We start from the raw sequence: 14478 nt of genomic DNA on the forward strand, positions 1-14478 counted from the left end.
AGATCCTATGTGTTTAGAGACCCCAAGACCAGACCCCAAATTAGCCTTTTCTAGGCCTCAGACCCTATATTCAGAACTTCAGATAGCATTCCCCATTTCTACTCTTCACTGCCAGGCACCACCAGGCTAAAAGTACAGAAGAGATGTAGCAGTCAACGTAGCTGGTAAATTTATGGCTTGTAGGACTAGCTCAGTCGAATATAATGGTACCTTTCACTTAGCGATCCGTTGCTTCATTCTGGAGGAAAAGTACATTTAATCCATATGCAAATGAGGAGTTACGTGCACCATGGGCGGGCCCAAGCCACTCTGTGCACCGTTGCTCCACCTACGTTTAATTGAGCTAGGCCTAAAGGCATTATGCCTGGTTTACCAGTGAATTTTCTGTGGACAAACTGCTTTTAAAGGAACACTTGAGGCAGAACTGTACACTGTGTTATGCCTAGGGGAGGAGCATGACACACAGATCCAAATGCTTTTCTCTGCCCCCTTAAAGGGGTTATCACATGACTAATGTAAAAATTGAAAATCAGACATCATATAGAACATGAAAATCTATTTCTCACAATGTTAGAACCAGCCCTGTACCTCACATGGGTCCAGAGATCTCCTCATTCATTGCTCTGCTAGATTTATATTAAGATGAAAGCTCAAGGGGAGTGTCTTTTCTGCTGCAGCTCAGGGGGCGTGTCCATGCTCTACCTATCACAGCTCAGGGGGCGTGTCTCAGCTCTCCCTATCACAGCTCAAGAGGCAGTTGAAAGCTGAAACTGAGCATGTGCGGCCATCTCATTGAGCCGGACAAAGAAATAAGAAAAAAAAAAAACAGCAGGTGGCGCTATGCAGATACATTTTATTGAATAACTCAGTGGCTAAACTAAATTTTTTATTACATGCAATTACAAAAGTATTCCTATCCAGGTGCTGGTTTGAAAAATGTAGAATATTTTTCACAGGACAACAACTTTAAGCCCTGCACCAGGCTTAACACAGAGTATCACTTATGTCTGGAATATTCCTTTGTACCTTTAAGTATATCAAAGTATATCAAAACCGCTTGATTATACACAATCAACACAGTTCTTACAAGTCAGTGGTGGAATTGCAGATTATTTCGCTTCGGTCTGTGCTATATGAACACCTGAACTTAAAATAAACCCTTCCGTGGTTGTCAGGAGATGTGAGCGTCAATCCGTGTAGACAGACAAAAGCAGATCGAGGCAATTTACAACTTTAGAGCACAGAATGATTAATTACACCTAATTAATAACATGATTGTGTTGACATGTTTAATTATTCCAGCAAAAAGTTTAATCAACATGAACATCCCCTTTAAGATCAAATTACCTGGTCAATAATGATATTCTGAAACGATGCACGATTGCATAGAATATAAAAATCCTACAAACCAGAATCTTTGAAAAATAATTGGCTGTGCTTATAGATAGGGTGCATTCAGAATTCCTGCATACATACTGTACATGCAATTAATAAGCATACACCCCTCTAAAAAAATGTCATAGTTTATTGTGACTTGCATTCTTTTTTCGGCTCTGTTCACACTTGTGTTGGCTCTCTTTCCTCAGGTTTCCATTGGTGTTTAAAGGTAAGATTAGAGTATAATGTCCCACTATTCTCTCTAGTAAAAGAAAACCTGGACCAAACCATTGTGAAGGTAGGCAAACAGATCCTAATGGACCCGCACCATGACACATAATGGATGACCTCAGTGTGTACACAGCCTAAATATCAGTGGACAAAAAATCTCTACAAAGTGAATTACACCCTAATTATACATGACTATGACACCCCTTCTTCACTCATTCAGCATCTCATGCTCCGATGCTCCCCCTTGCCCTGGTCTGCCCCTTTATTTTTCAACAATGGTTTAGTTACCCTTTTAAAAAGTTTAAGTGGTTGTCCGGGTTCAGAGCTGAACCTGGACATAACCCCTCCTTCACTCATTCGCGCAGGGCAAGGGTTGTTTGTTTACATTCCCACACTGCTAGGCGGAGGCTTCAGCCTAACAGTGAGCCTGGTGACGTCACAGTCACTAATGGGCAGACACTATAGCGCTGCCCTACGCTGTTTTACAGGCTAGGGCAGAGCTAAAGACCGCCCATTAGTGCTTGTGACGTCACCTGGATCACTGCTAGGCTGAAGCCTCCACCTAGCAGTGTGGGAATGTAAACAAACAACCCTTGCCCTGCGCGAATGAGTGAAGGAGGGGTTATGTCCAGGTTCAGCTCTGAACCCGGACAACCACTTAAACTTTTTAAAAGGGTAACTAAACCATTGTTGAAAAATAAAGGGGCAGAGTGCTGCTCAGAGCACTCGGCCTCTTCAGCTTTCATTGGTTCTCATTGACTTTTCGAGCATATGCAGTACAGATTCCATATACCTTCTACAGAACCTTGCTCCATGGCCTCAAAAACCCAAACAGAGCTGATGAAAGCTGAAGGGGCAGAGCGTTCTGAGTAGTGCTTTTGCCCATTTGTTTTTTTTTTCAACAAAGATTTGGTACTCTCTGATTTGCTGTAGCATTGAGTCTCCATCAGATTTTTTTACATGTGGACACATTTTTCCAACTGGGAATGGGGACTGTAAGGAACAAGTCTAGCCACAAATTCTAAATTGAATTAAAGGGGTTGTCCAGTTTTGGAAGGAAACCGGAAAACTCCCAGGATCCACCTATAATAAAGAACTGGTAAGTACTTTCTGGAAAGATCCTGCATCGCTGCTCTGGTTCTTCAGGCTGGGATCTGTTTACCTGGTTAGAGCGGTGATATCACATTGACCAGACGTGACCACTGCAGCCAATCACTGGCCACCGCGGTGCACCCAACAAGGCCAGTGAAGGGATTCAGCAGTCACGTGCTGGTGATGTGACGTCACTGCTATAGAGCCTGAGTAGGAGAACCACAGCAGTGGCATAGGATCTGTTAGGAAAGCACCCACTAGTTTTTTGTTGCAGTCATATTCAAGAGTTTTCCAAACCCTTATAAGTTCTGGACAGCTATTCCTGCGTAGATTTGGTGTTTGTTGATTTGCAGCTTAAACACTGTAGAAGTTTTCTTCTATGATGTTTTTTTTTTTTAATGAATGAATTGTCCCAGAATGACAACCTATCACATATCTGACCTCAGAGACACCCACCAATCATGAAAATCCAGATCTTGTGTCCCCCTTTTGGAGTGGCAGTCCTGTGGGTAGGTGATTAGTTGTCTCTCAGACGACCCCTTTAGCTTCCCAGGGCCTGATACATTGAAGCATTCCCATAGCATGATGCTACTTCTGCCATTTTAAGATCTAGTTGTATTACATTCATGGCTTTGCAGCAGAGCCATGACTGGTGCAACGGATTTATTTTGAAATGGATCCCAGTGGATTATAGTGAATCACACTGGTTTCAAATGGGTTCTAACAGTTTTTTTTATTTTTATGGCATGAATGATGCTACAGACAGAATGGGAGGAAGGCCAATGTGAACAGATCCTTAGACGGATTTGGCAATTTCTAATATAGCATTTGTTTATGGTGATGAAGCCCAATTTGGGTTTCATCAAATCATTAAATCTTTGTCACCTGATATTTGAATTTTCTACAAGCCATTCTGAGATGTCAAATTAGTAGTTTTCTCTATGCTACTCCCCCATAAAGTTTAAATTTGTGATGCACCAGGCAACAGGTGTTGTATAGATGTTGTCTCAACCCTAGATTCTTGCATTAACATGTTTTATTCATGATGTTTTTTTTAAATGATCACAACATGAATGGCTCTGAAAGCTCTATGGTTGACCTTGTTGTGTGGTCACTCAAGTTTTGAAAATTGTTTTCAGAGAAATCTTTGGTGACTTGAAATTAGCAATGTTGTATTTTGTGCTGTACTGTAAGCATTTCTAGGGGAGGATACAGTACTATATGGAAGCTCCAAAACAGGACTTGCATATTGACTACTGCTCCACAATAAGGAACTGTATGGATTCTGTATGTCTCCATACAACTTTAATACGAATGGCTGTGAGGTAATTGCCCTGAGGCCTTCACAGTCTTCTGTTTCCTTGTTTATGGGCCCCCACTAAAGGAGACCTGATAGCATAGTGTAATACAGCAGGTGTGGACCCACTGTGCCTGTTGAATGGATTTGTCTTGGAGCTATCCCTGAGGGCATTGTCAAGATAGACCTTTAGCTTTTACCCTTTCACCCTGGTAGGGGGATCTAGAGTTTGCTGCGGGGCCACCAAGTTGCTTCCTCTAGGTATAGTCTTTGTTCAGAGGCTACTGACCCAGGTGGGTCAAAAGACACCGGTGCACAGCACCAAGGGGACAGGCAAGAGCATGGTCAGTAGACATGCATGGTCAGTGGCACCAAGGGGACAGGCAAGAGTGTAGTCAGAGGACATGCTGAGGTCAGGACAGGCAGAGTTCATGCAGTAAGGTAGTCAGGCAAAAAGTCAGGGCAGGCAGGACAGGGGCAATCTGGTACACAGGCAAAAAGTTGGGGCAGGTGGCAAAGGGTCAATACGATAAAATAGGCAGAGGTCGGGCATGGGAGGTCAGAACAATACAATACTGCACCTTTGCAGGACTCACCAAGCCAAGAGCCTTTCACTCTGGCACTTTCCCATAGGTGAAGGCACCCTATATACCCCAGGTAATGCTGCCATTAGCTGGGGACAGGTTAGCTAGTGCGCTTGCTGGCTGGGAAGAACATGCATGTGCCCTAAAGGAGCACCAGGACAGGCAGCACAGGGTCAAGCCAATAAACAGGCAGTGGACTACTGGGAGAGAGGAGATTTTGTGGGCATGGACTGCCGGCATCACACTTGGATTTCTGACTACAGGCAGCTATTCCTTCTGGGCTATCCCCCCTCTTCATAAACAAGTGAGCTCAGCCAAGAGTACTGTACATGTATTCTCAATAGGGGGAAGGGATTTACAGAATTTGCTGCCATCTTCCTTGAGAATAAAAGGATTGAGCATGTTGAAATCCAAGTCCCGATCTTTCCTTCCCATGAAGTCTGCAGTCAGGGAAGAATCGGAACACCCTCATACACGTTAGATAGTCGGCCAGTCCTGTCTAAGTCAGCAAGTTTGTCCGATATTCATCTAATGTGTATGGCCATGGATATATTGACTCGGCCCTGCGTGTGCACAAGGTTCTAAAAGAAGGAAATAGTGTAGGCTTCCCTCATTTTGTGTTTCATAATTGCATTAAATTTAGATGAATAATTTTTACCATTTCTCTATTGATCAGTTTTCAAAACGTCTCATTATATGCAATGTAAATCATGGATGTCGCCCGATAAGCCACGAAAGTCCCAGATGGTGAAGATTTTTTTCCTAGGGACTGTCTACATATATTCTCTTCAGGCTGGATATTATGTCATCGCTCTTCTCTAGTCCACTGGCTTTCCTCTAGTTAGTACTGATTTACAGCAAGTCCAATAATTTCTTTTCCAAAGATGTAAACACAGATGAATTCTCACCGACCACTGGATGGAGATAGAGTTTATAAAATAAATTCTTTCCATAATGGAGCATTGAGATTAATGAGACTATTTAACTGCCTTTGCTGGTTCTCCTGTGTAATAGCATTTTCTGATGACATCATCGGAGCATTCAGAATATTGTGATATATGAATTACTTTGCCAGGGTTTAAAGCTGGGAGATGTGCGGAGTGAAATTGGCAGAATTTCAAGTACCTTTGCACATAAAAAAAAGTATTATGCTGGAAGTAATGCCAACCAATCAGTAGAGAGTCTACATCTGTGATCTGAACTAATGGGTATTGCAATTCAGGAAGATTGTGGGACTACCATGGTGACAGTGTAGAAGAAACGAAAAATAGCCAAGAAAACACGCAATAGGCTGGACCTCAATTCATTACACATGCAAACTCCCGGTGAGGACACTTATTGTGCCAGATATGTTCTCAAGATAATTTTTGAGGACATCGTATCCTGATTTAATGGCATCTGTTAACCGCAGTGAGATTCTTGTTAGCATCATAATCTTGGTCAATGGACCCATCAGTATCAGTCATGAGTATTAATTCCCTGGGGCACTGCTGACCGTTATTGACCCTGACTGTTCAAGATGCAACAGGCAAAAACTCAGGAACAAGGATTTTCAAGCCTCTCAGGAGAACCTTGCAAGAATCTCAAGGTGTACATTGTATAAATACATTGCTCTAAAAGTCCCAGTGTGCTCACCTAGGATATAATAAGATACTGGTTGGATTTGAGGTTGTTGTTCAGGCACTGCTCACGGCATGTTCTACAGCCAATTTAATTATGATGTTCTCTCTGAACCAGGATATGCCTGAACATTATGAATGTTGGGGGTCCATTCTTTAGGATCCCCAACCAATCACAAAAATTAAGGGACTGGGACCCACTTCAGCTTATTCAAGCAAAAGGGGTAGTACTGGTGTTCACAGTACCAGAAGTGACTGTGAGTGTTGATGTGCAGGGACAATCTGCAAAGGAACAACAGAGCTCAACCATCAATTCTGATCCTTAATTCTGAAGGATCAAACTTGGGCATACACTTTCGTGTTGGGACACCGAATCAGAGCAAAGTAAAGTTTCTTGTAAGCGGGGCAGACCCTACTGAGGATTTTTTTGGCCGGATGGAGATATACATGGTCTACCATTCAAGGTTGGGGGAACGAATCAGGCACACTTTTGAACACCAATTTTACTCAACTTACTTGGGTGATTACAAGGCTCACAAGAGGCAACTGTCTTCCTTACTCCTTTGGCATTCCACCCAGTCCAATGGGTGTTAAAATCTCTGCCATGGAGTCTCTCTCTAGGGTAGGTTAGGACTGATCCACCAATGTACCAGAGGATCCTCTGGTGAGCCCAAGCTTTGACAAAATAATGGACCCATACTATGACAGAGCACTAAGGTCCAGCAGAAGACAATTTAATTTAGAGCTCGCCTCGGGACGAATAACCACCATATGTCCTATTAAACATTATAGTTGATAAGTCCTGCATATGCACGGATATAAAAATTTATTAAAAGTAGGTGTGCACATGTCAGGTATACACAAAGTGTGGGCCTTCAGAATCCTTTCCTCTGGTGGGCCCAAGGAACTTCAGTCGACGCTGCTGTAGTGGCAGTACTAAAGATAGGCTATGGCTTCTCTTCATGTAGCACACAGTTTACACAGGCCACAAACTCTCTCCATGTGGAGTACATACAGTACATACTCACAGTCTTTAGGCATGGCACACTCCAAGAGGTTGTTTAGCCCATATCAATTTTTAAACCCCACCCCACTTTGCAGGACCTGTTGGATCCAGCATACTTACCTGTTCTCCGATGTTCGGTTACGGATCCTAGCGTTCACCACTGTCTTCTCTGGACTTCCAGTATCACAGGTAAACATCTGGCAGGGACAAGATCTCGTGCTTCCCAAGTGGAACATCACTGGGTCACGTGCCACTTCGGGGACAAGTTACTGCTGCAGCTAGTCATTGGCTGAAGTGCCATATGTGACCCATGCTGGATGTTAACATGTGGCTCTGGAAGTTCATGGAAGAGAGGAAAGGTCCTGCACAACCCCAAAGCTCAGTCTGCCTGGACCACTACTCTCTACAAAGGCATTTCACTCTACGGCAATCTGGCCGGTTCTTTCAGACCGGGCTTGTCACAGGTGCTCTTAGGGCTTGCGGTTGCGAGGGCTAGGAAACGCTATGGTGGGCTTCCCCTGCTCAACACTCTCCTCTTCCACGGTTGTTTTTGTCTGTTCAATAACATCTTGGTGGTTACCATGTTGTAGCCACCAAACTTAGACCGAGTTCCCATGTACTGTATATGCCATCCATTGTAGTTACCTTCTGGCATAGTACAGAAACGCCAGAGAGAAACTGTTGCCAGATGTGATCTCATAGTTTTGTTTGGGATTGTTTCTGGCATCTTGTGCACCAGTTTTGAGGCCAGATGTCTCCTAGTGTTGGACAGCAAAGCATAGCATGCAGCATTTTTCTGTCAAGTGCTTTTAGGCTATGGATGCCAGACTGTACACTAAAGTGCACAAAGGCTATGTACACACCAATCAGTTGGGTTCAGCTCTGGCATGAAACAGATGGCCAGACACAAATTATATATGTGCAACCAGCCGTACAGCATAAAGGAAAACTGACTACAGAATCCTTGTCAGGGTTGTATGTAAGTAGTAATAAAGGATGCTTTTTTCCCCACAGGAACAGCACCTCCCCTGTCTATGAGCACTGCTTGATATTGCAGCTAATCACCTACCAGAGCTTACTGCATACTATTCATACACTGGCCTCAATAATAAAAAGTATGCAGTAAACTTATAAGCTCCCCTAGTGGTGGCTGCAGTAAACGTAAAAGCTCCCTCTAGTGGTGGCTGCACAATATTATAATTTCACCCTGTGTTTATGCAGGATATTCAGAGATCTATATAAGAAAACTGAGCTCACAGTAATTACAGTATCTGAATTTGTCTGGCTCAATAAATTAGAAACAAATCCACCACTCGCCTGCCCCCTTGGGACTTCAGTAGATTACAGCTAGATAAAGACACCAGTAACTAAAAGTACAGAATGATGTTTCTATATTTCCTCCAGACTAGAAAATAAGCTAAATATAAAGCAATAGAATACACTCTAATCCTGGATTAGTCTGTATCTATTTTGCAGCATTTATAAAAGACGGAATTGTACAGTATTGTATAAACCAGATTTAGAAGAGTTTATTTTAGGACAAGGGTTACTAGATAAAAGAAATGGAAAAAACTAGACAATTGTATGTCTCCGTGGTTACGACTGCTACTTTATACTAATGGGGTCCTGGTTCGAATAAGGGCACTTTCACACTAGTGGCAAAAAACTCCGGCAGGCTGTTCCGGCAGGTGAACAGCCTGTCGGATGCGTGCTGCCGCTAGTGCACGCGTGACCCCGGAATACCGCTCTTGCCCCATTGACTATAATGGGGACGGGCCGGAGTTCCGGCAGCCGAACGGCAAACATGCCGAGAGGCGGCCGGAATAAAACTACGACATGTCGTAGTTTTATTCCGGCCGCCTCTCGGCATGTTTGCCGTGCTTCCACCGGACCTCCGGCCTGCCCCTATTATAGTCAATGGGGCCGGAGCGGTAGTCCAGTGGCACGTGTGCACTAGCGGCAGCATGGATCCAACAGGCTGTTCACCTGCCGGAACAACCTGCTGGAGTTTCTTGCCGCAAGTGTGAAACTAGCCTAAGACCAGAAACATTCTATGAAATTTGTATGTCCTCTGTGAGAATGCCGTCAGACTGGGTGCTTCCAATTAACTAGGCTTATCATGTACACTTGGTGGCCCGTTTGTGCGAAAACCCTACTATCTACTTTGCTCAGACGTCTTTTGCTCATCCCTATGATTCTCATAGTCAGATTATCTGGGATGGCTGCCTTTCACCTATTTAAAGGCTATGTACAGGGTATTTTTTATTATTGCATTGTATACGTTTTGAGCAAAAAAATAAAAAATTCAATTGGTCTTTGTTAAAAATGTTAAGCCCCTTTCTCTGTACAGCCTTGAGATTCTAGTAGCAGGCTCTGTATTTTTACTGTGTTCCATCAGGGAACTCAGCTGATGGCTCTTTATCTCTGACCTTATAAACACTATATTATGGCTTAATTCTTATCTTACTAACAAGAATGTGGCTTTAATAAGTGTTTATGAGCTATTATTAATTTAGAGATAAGTTTTATTAGCGGACTGGCACAAAGTGAAAGTATCTAGACAGTTAACCTTTTGTGACAGAACAGCTGAATATTTTGAATAAAGACCAATTGAAAAAAAGATTTTTAGCCCAAAATGAGTAAAATACAATAACGAAAAATTGCCCCCAAAGGGGTTCATAGCCTTTATGTCTTAGGCCTCTTTCACACTACCGTTTTTTTATTCCGTTTTGCTGGCCGTTTTTTTGCGTTCCGTATATGGAACCATTCATTTCAATGGTTCCGCAAAAAAAAAAACGAATGTACTCCGTATGTATTCCGTTTCCGTGTTTCCGTATCTCCGTTCCGCGCAAAGATAGAACATGTCCAATATTTGGCCGCAAATCACGTTCCGTGGCTCCATTAAAATCAATAGGTCCGCAAAAAACCCCGAATGCATACGGAAATGCATCCGTATGTCTTCCGTATCCGTTCAGTTTTTTGCGGAACCATCTACTGAAAATGTTATGCCCAGCCCAATTTGTTCTATGTAATTACTGTATACTGTATATGCCATACGGAAAAACGGAACCGAAACGTAAACATAATAGAAACAAAAAAATTTATCCGTGAAAAACGGACCGCAAAACACTGAAATAGCCATACGGTATTGTGAAAGAGGCCTTAATATCTGCTATGAGTAACAGGGATTTCTTGCCATTTTCTCACTGACTTTGTTTGAGACATTTATGCACCTGCCTTCCACCTGAATCTGGTTATCAACTTGCTTATTCTGGGGTTTGCTGGGATCTGCTTTTTGATTGTTATGCCTTTAAGTACCTTTAGTTTCTGTGCCTCTTTGTTGGGTATAGTGAATGCTGTGTGCAGTTGTTTCCAGAGTCCTGAATCCTGATCCAGATGATCTGCTATGTGTTCACTTTTTTAAGTCTAACAATCCTCTGTTCAGCTCCGGCCTTCAATAATTATTCTCCAGAACAGACATTGACTTCAGTCCTTGCTTTTTACCTTATGCTCCACCCTCTGAAAACAGCTGCTTTATAATTACAATCACTTTAAATAGAGACACTTGAAGGATATCTCAGAAGGCCTATTCCAAGCAGTACCCTACTGCATGATCCCTGGTTACACCGAGCCAACTCAAGGTGATATACTGTATTTATATAGGGTACTTCCCCTTGATCCTTTTTTGACACTTACACTCACAAAGGATTATTATACCTTTGATGAGCACTAAAGAAGATCCACCATAACTGCCTTACATGAACGTCTTACGACAGCTGTCATGACAAACAAGGCAAGCACAGAAGACAAAAAAAAACCCTCACTGGATCACAATCATTAAGAGGGGAGGGGGGGGGGTGGCTTTTAACAGCTGCAGATCTGTGGTGAGAAGGTGAATGCAACGTATCTCCCACAAGGTACCTAAAACCCCTCCACACTTACTTACCGATCATTGAGCTAAGTCTTGCCCCTCCCCTCTTATTACCAACCTTCCCTTGTCTACACCTCCAAACCCAGTTATGTCCGGTCTCCTCTGTGCTGTGTCAGTTCCATCCCTTTCTTTAAATAATATGTCCTAAAGATGATGGAGCCACTCATTATTTATATGGTTGTTTATATGTCAGGGATAGAAAAATTTGAGATTGTGAGCCCTAGTGGTATTATGGCAGTCATGTCCTGTACATAGCACTCCAAAAATAAGTTGGCACCATGTATGTAACAGTAAATGAGAAAAGATGAATGAAAAGTAAGAATGAAATGGGTCCGAGAACCATCTTTACATTGAAGGGGCTCTTCAGGATTCAACAACCTGTCCCTAGGATAGGTCATCAATATCAGATGGGCAGGGATCTGATACTCCTCACCCACACCAATCAGCTGTTTGGGAGAGAAGCTCTTATGCTGGAATAGGCACTACAACTACACAACTACATCCTCAGAGTACAGCTGGTTATTGCAGTGCTGCTCCCATTCACTTCAATGGGGGCAGCACTGTAGTCACCAGTACTTTCAACAAAATGTGCATCAATCAATACTACAGGTGAATATAAGAAACTTTATAATAACTCTATCGTAGAAAAATGCATTTTTCTCCTTTTAGCAGCTCATTCTTCTTCCCCACTTCATAGAGCTTGATGGGCAGAATGTGAGTTTCTGTTTCTTTAAACTGGCTCTTTTTTCTCTGTCTCTCTCTCACTGTAGCTAATTTTCTTCCCTCTATAGTCTTCTATGGGTATCATGTAATCTGATCCTTAAGTGAGCTGACAGCCCTCTTGTCTCTCAAAGAATGCTAGTATAGAAGTGGGTGAGATAGAATAATCTTTTTCTGGTCTGATACACGTATATTACAAAGTTTCTTATAGTCACTTATTCTTATATGTACACAAAGTGTTCAAAGTACAGCGACCATTTCATGGGGCTGTCCCATGCAAAATATTCTACATAAAAACAGCCTCTCCACCTGATGTTTGTTTTTTTCCTTATTTCTCTGTCCACCTCAACGAGGTGGACACATATGCTCAGTTCCATCCTTCAAATGCCAGCAGCTGTATCGACTGTTAGAAGCTGTGACAGTTACATGACGAGAGCTGCAACAGAAAGGGCATTCCCCCTGAGAAAGTAATAGACAGCCATGGCAGAAAAGACACACCTTTGAGCTGCCAGCTTGAATTAAATCTAGCAGAGCAATCAGAGCAATGAATGGGGAGATCTCTGGACCCATGTGAGGTCCAGGGCTGGTTCTAGCTTTGCTAGAAAGAGATCATCAGGTACTATATGATGTCTGATTTTCATTTTTTTATATTAATCACGGAATAATCCCTTTAAGCATTTTCATGTTTATAAAACAATTAGAACATTTTCATTACCGGTATGAAGTTTGACATAATATCCTCCACAGCACTGATGGTTGGGCTTTACTACATGAAATTGACCTTCACAACATATCCGTGATGCATTGTCAATGGATGCAACATAGTCCTGTTCACAGCACTCATATCCGTCCTTTCTGTCATAGAAAACATGACGGCAACACACCTGTCATAGAAAACATAAGTCAGTCGAATGAAAATAGGAATGTTTCAGTGGTAACGTTGGGTTCACACAACTGTTTGTCTGTGGACTGATCTAAAGAAATTAATAGGGTTGAGGGAAGTGAGATTTGGATCCAAGATCCAAAGTTGCTTTGCTCCAAACTTCGTTATAACACTGTACGGAGATCCGTCTCTGTACAACATTAAAATGTAAGTGCTCCGGCAAGGCAAATTTGTTATCACTGATGTTACACATGACTGCGGTGAATAACTTTAGGATTAGATTTTTTTTATTGGAAAACCATTTTAAAACTTAAGACGGATCCCTGTACAGCATCAAAACGAAGTTTTGAGTGAAGCAACTTCGGATCTTGGATCCGAAGCTTGCTTCGCTCATCCCTAGAAATGAGCTGAAGGATCTCTCATTTATTCCTGCAGGATTTTTTTCTGAATATGTCAATTTTCCTTGGTTAAAGCCAAGGAAGCCTTCACAAATTCTCCAAGCTATGTCTTTGGGTCTTGCACAGTAACTATCCAATTAACGCTCCTTTCAGGGGAATGTAACTGAAAAAAATTGTCAAAATTTTATAATACAAATGTACTACATTGAAACTAGAAAAAAAAAAAGGCTGCAATCCACATCACAACCACCAGAAGGTGACATAGAGAGACAAATAGCATAAACAACTCTCGACTGAATATCGGGGAATCATGTTTTTATTTTGTTTCTAAGCTGATCATTTCCAACCTCTCATGTAAAGCCAAGATGAAAGGTAAGTAAGGACACATCTGTAGGTTACTGAGAGACTAAGGAAATATTTCTTACCCTGAGATAACATATTCATTATCATTAGTGTTGAGCGAAGCATTCGAAATGCAATTCGATCCGAAGTTTAGGAAAACTCTGATTCAAAATTAATCCGAATTTCCTGCCCTTTGCTTTTGCTGCTCCGTCTGTTAGCCAAGTAATGGTAGCTGCCGGCTCTGCTCCGCTATACAGTGATAATGAGCTTTGTGAGCACAGTCAGTAGCTACAGGCCAGCAAAGACTTGCAGGAGAGGTCCGCTGCAAACTCCATTAGGCGTGCAACTACCGATGATGACAGTCAGGTGGGAGCACATGTTTTGAGAGGTCAGGGATGCACTCAAGAGACAGGTGAAGGTGACACAAGTGACTTGCAAACATATGTACAGCCAGGCCCATAAATATTGGGACATTGACACAATTCTAACATTTTTGGCTCAATGGATTTGAAATTAAACGAACAAGATGTGCTTTAACTGCAGACTGTCAGCTTTAATTTGAGAGGGTATTTACATCCAAATCAGGTGAACGAAATTACAACAGTTTGCATATGTGTCTCCCACTTGTTAAGGGACCAAAAGTAATGGGACAATTGGCTTCTCAGCTCTTCCATGACCAGGTGTGTGTTATTCCCTCATTATCCCAATTACAATGAACAGATAAAAGAGTTCATTTCAAGTGTGCTATTTGAATTTAGAATCTGTTGCTGTCAACTCTCAAGATGAGATCCAAAGAGCTGTCACTATCAGTGAAGCAAGCCATCATTAGGCTGAAAAACACAACAAACCCATCAGAGAGATAGCAAAAACATTAGGCGCGGCCAAAACAACTGTTTGGAACATTATTAAAAAGAAGGAACGCATCGGTGAGCTCAGCAACACCAAAAGACCCGAAAGACCACGGAAAACAACTGTGGTGGATGACCGAAGAATTCTTT

The 14478-nt window shown here is 42.3% G+C and overlaps 1 protein-coding gene across 1 annotated transcript in view; it reads right to left on the minus strand.

Annotated features, from left to right (window-relative positions):
* Positions 1-14478, minus strand: part of USH2A (usherin) — a 1179609-nt gene that overhangs the window by 285729 nt on the left and 879402 nt on the right. The window contains exons 51-52 of the mRNA XM_040430191.1: positions 12573-12712; positions 4911-5021 (exon numbers count right to left, since the gene is read on the minus strand). Coding sequence (XP_040286125.1) covers positions 4911-5021; positions 12573-12712 — 251 coding nt within the window. The remainder of the gene's footprint in view (positions 1-4910; positions 5022-12572; positions 12713-14478) is intronic.

Source organism: Bufo bufo, chromosome 4, assembly GCF_905171765.1.
Source record: "Bufo bufo chromosome 4, aBufBuf1.1, whole genome shotgun sequence".
Classification (NCBI taxonomy): Eukaryota; Metazoa; Chordata; class Amphibia; order Anura; family Bufonidae; genus Bufo; species Bufo bufo.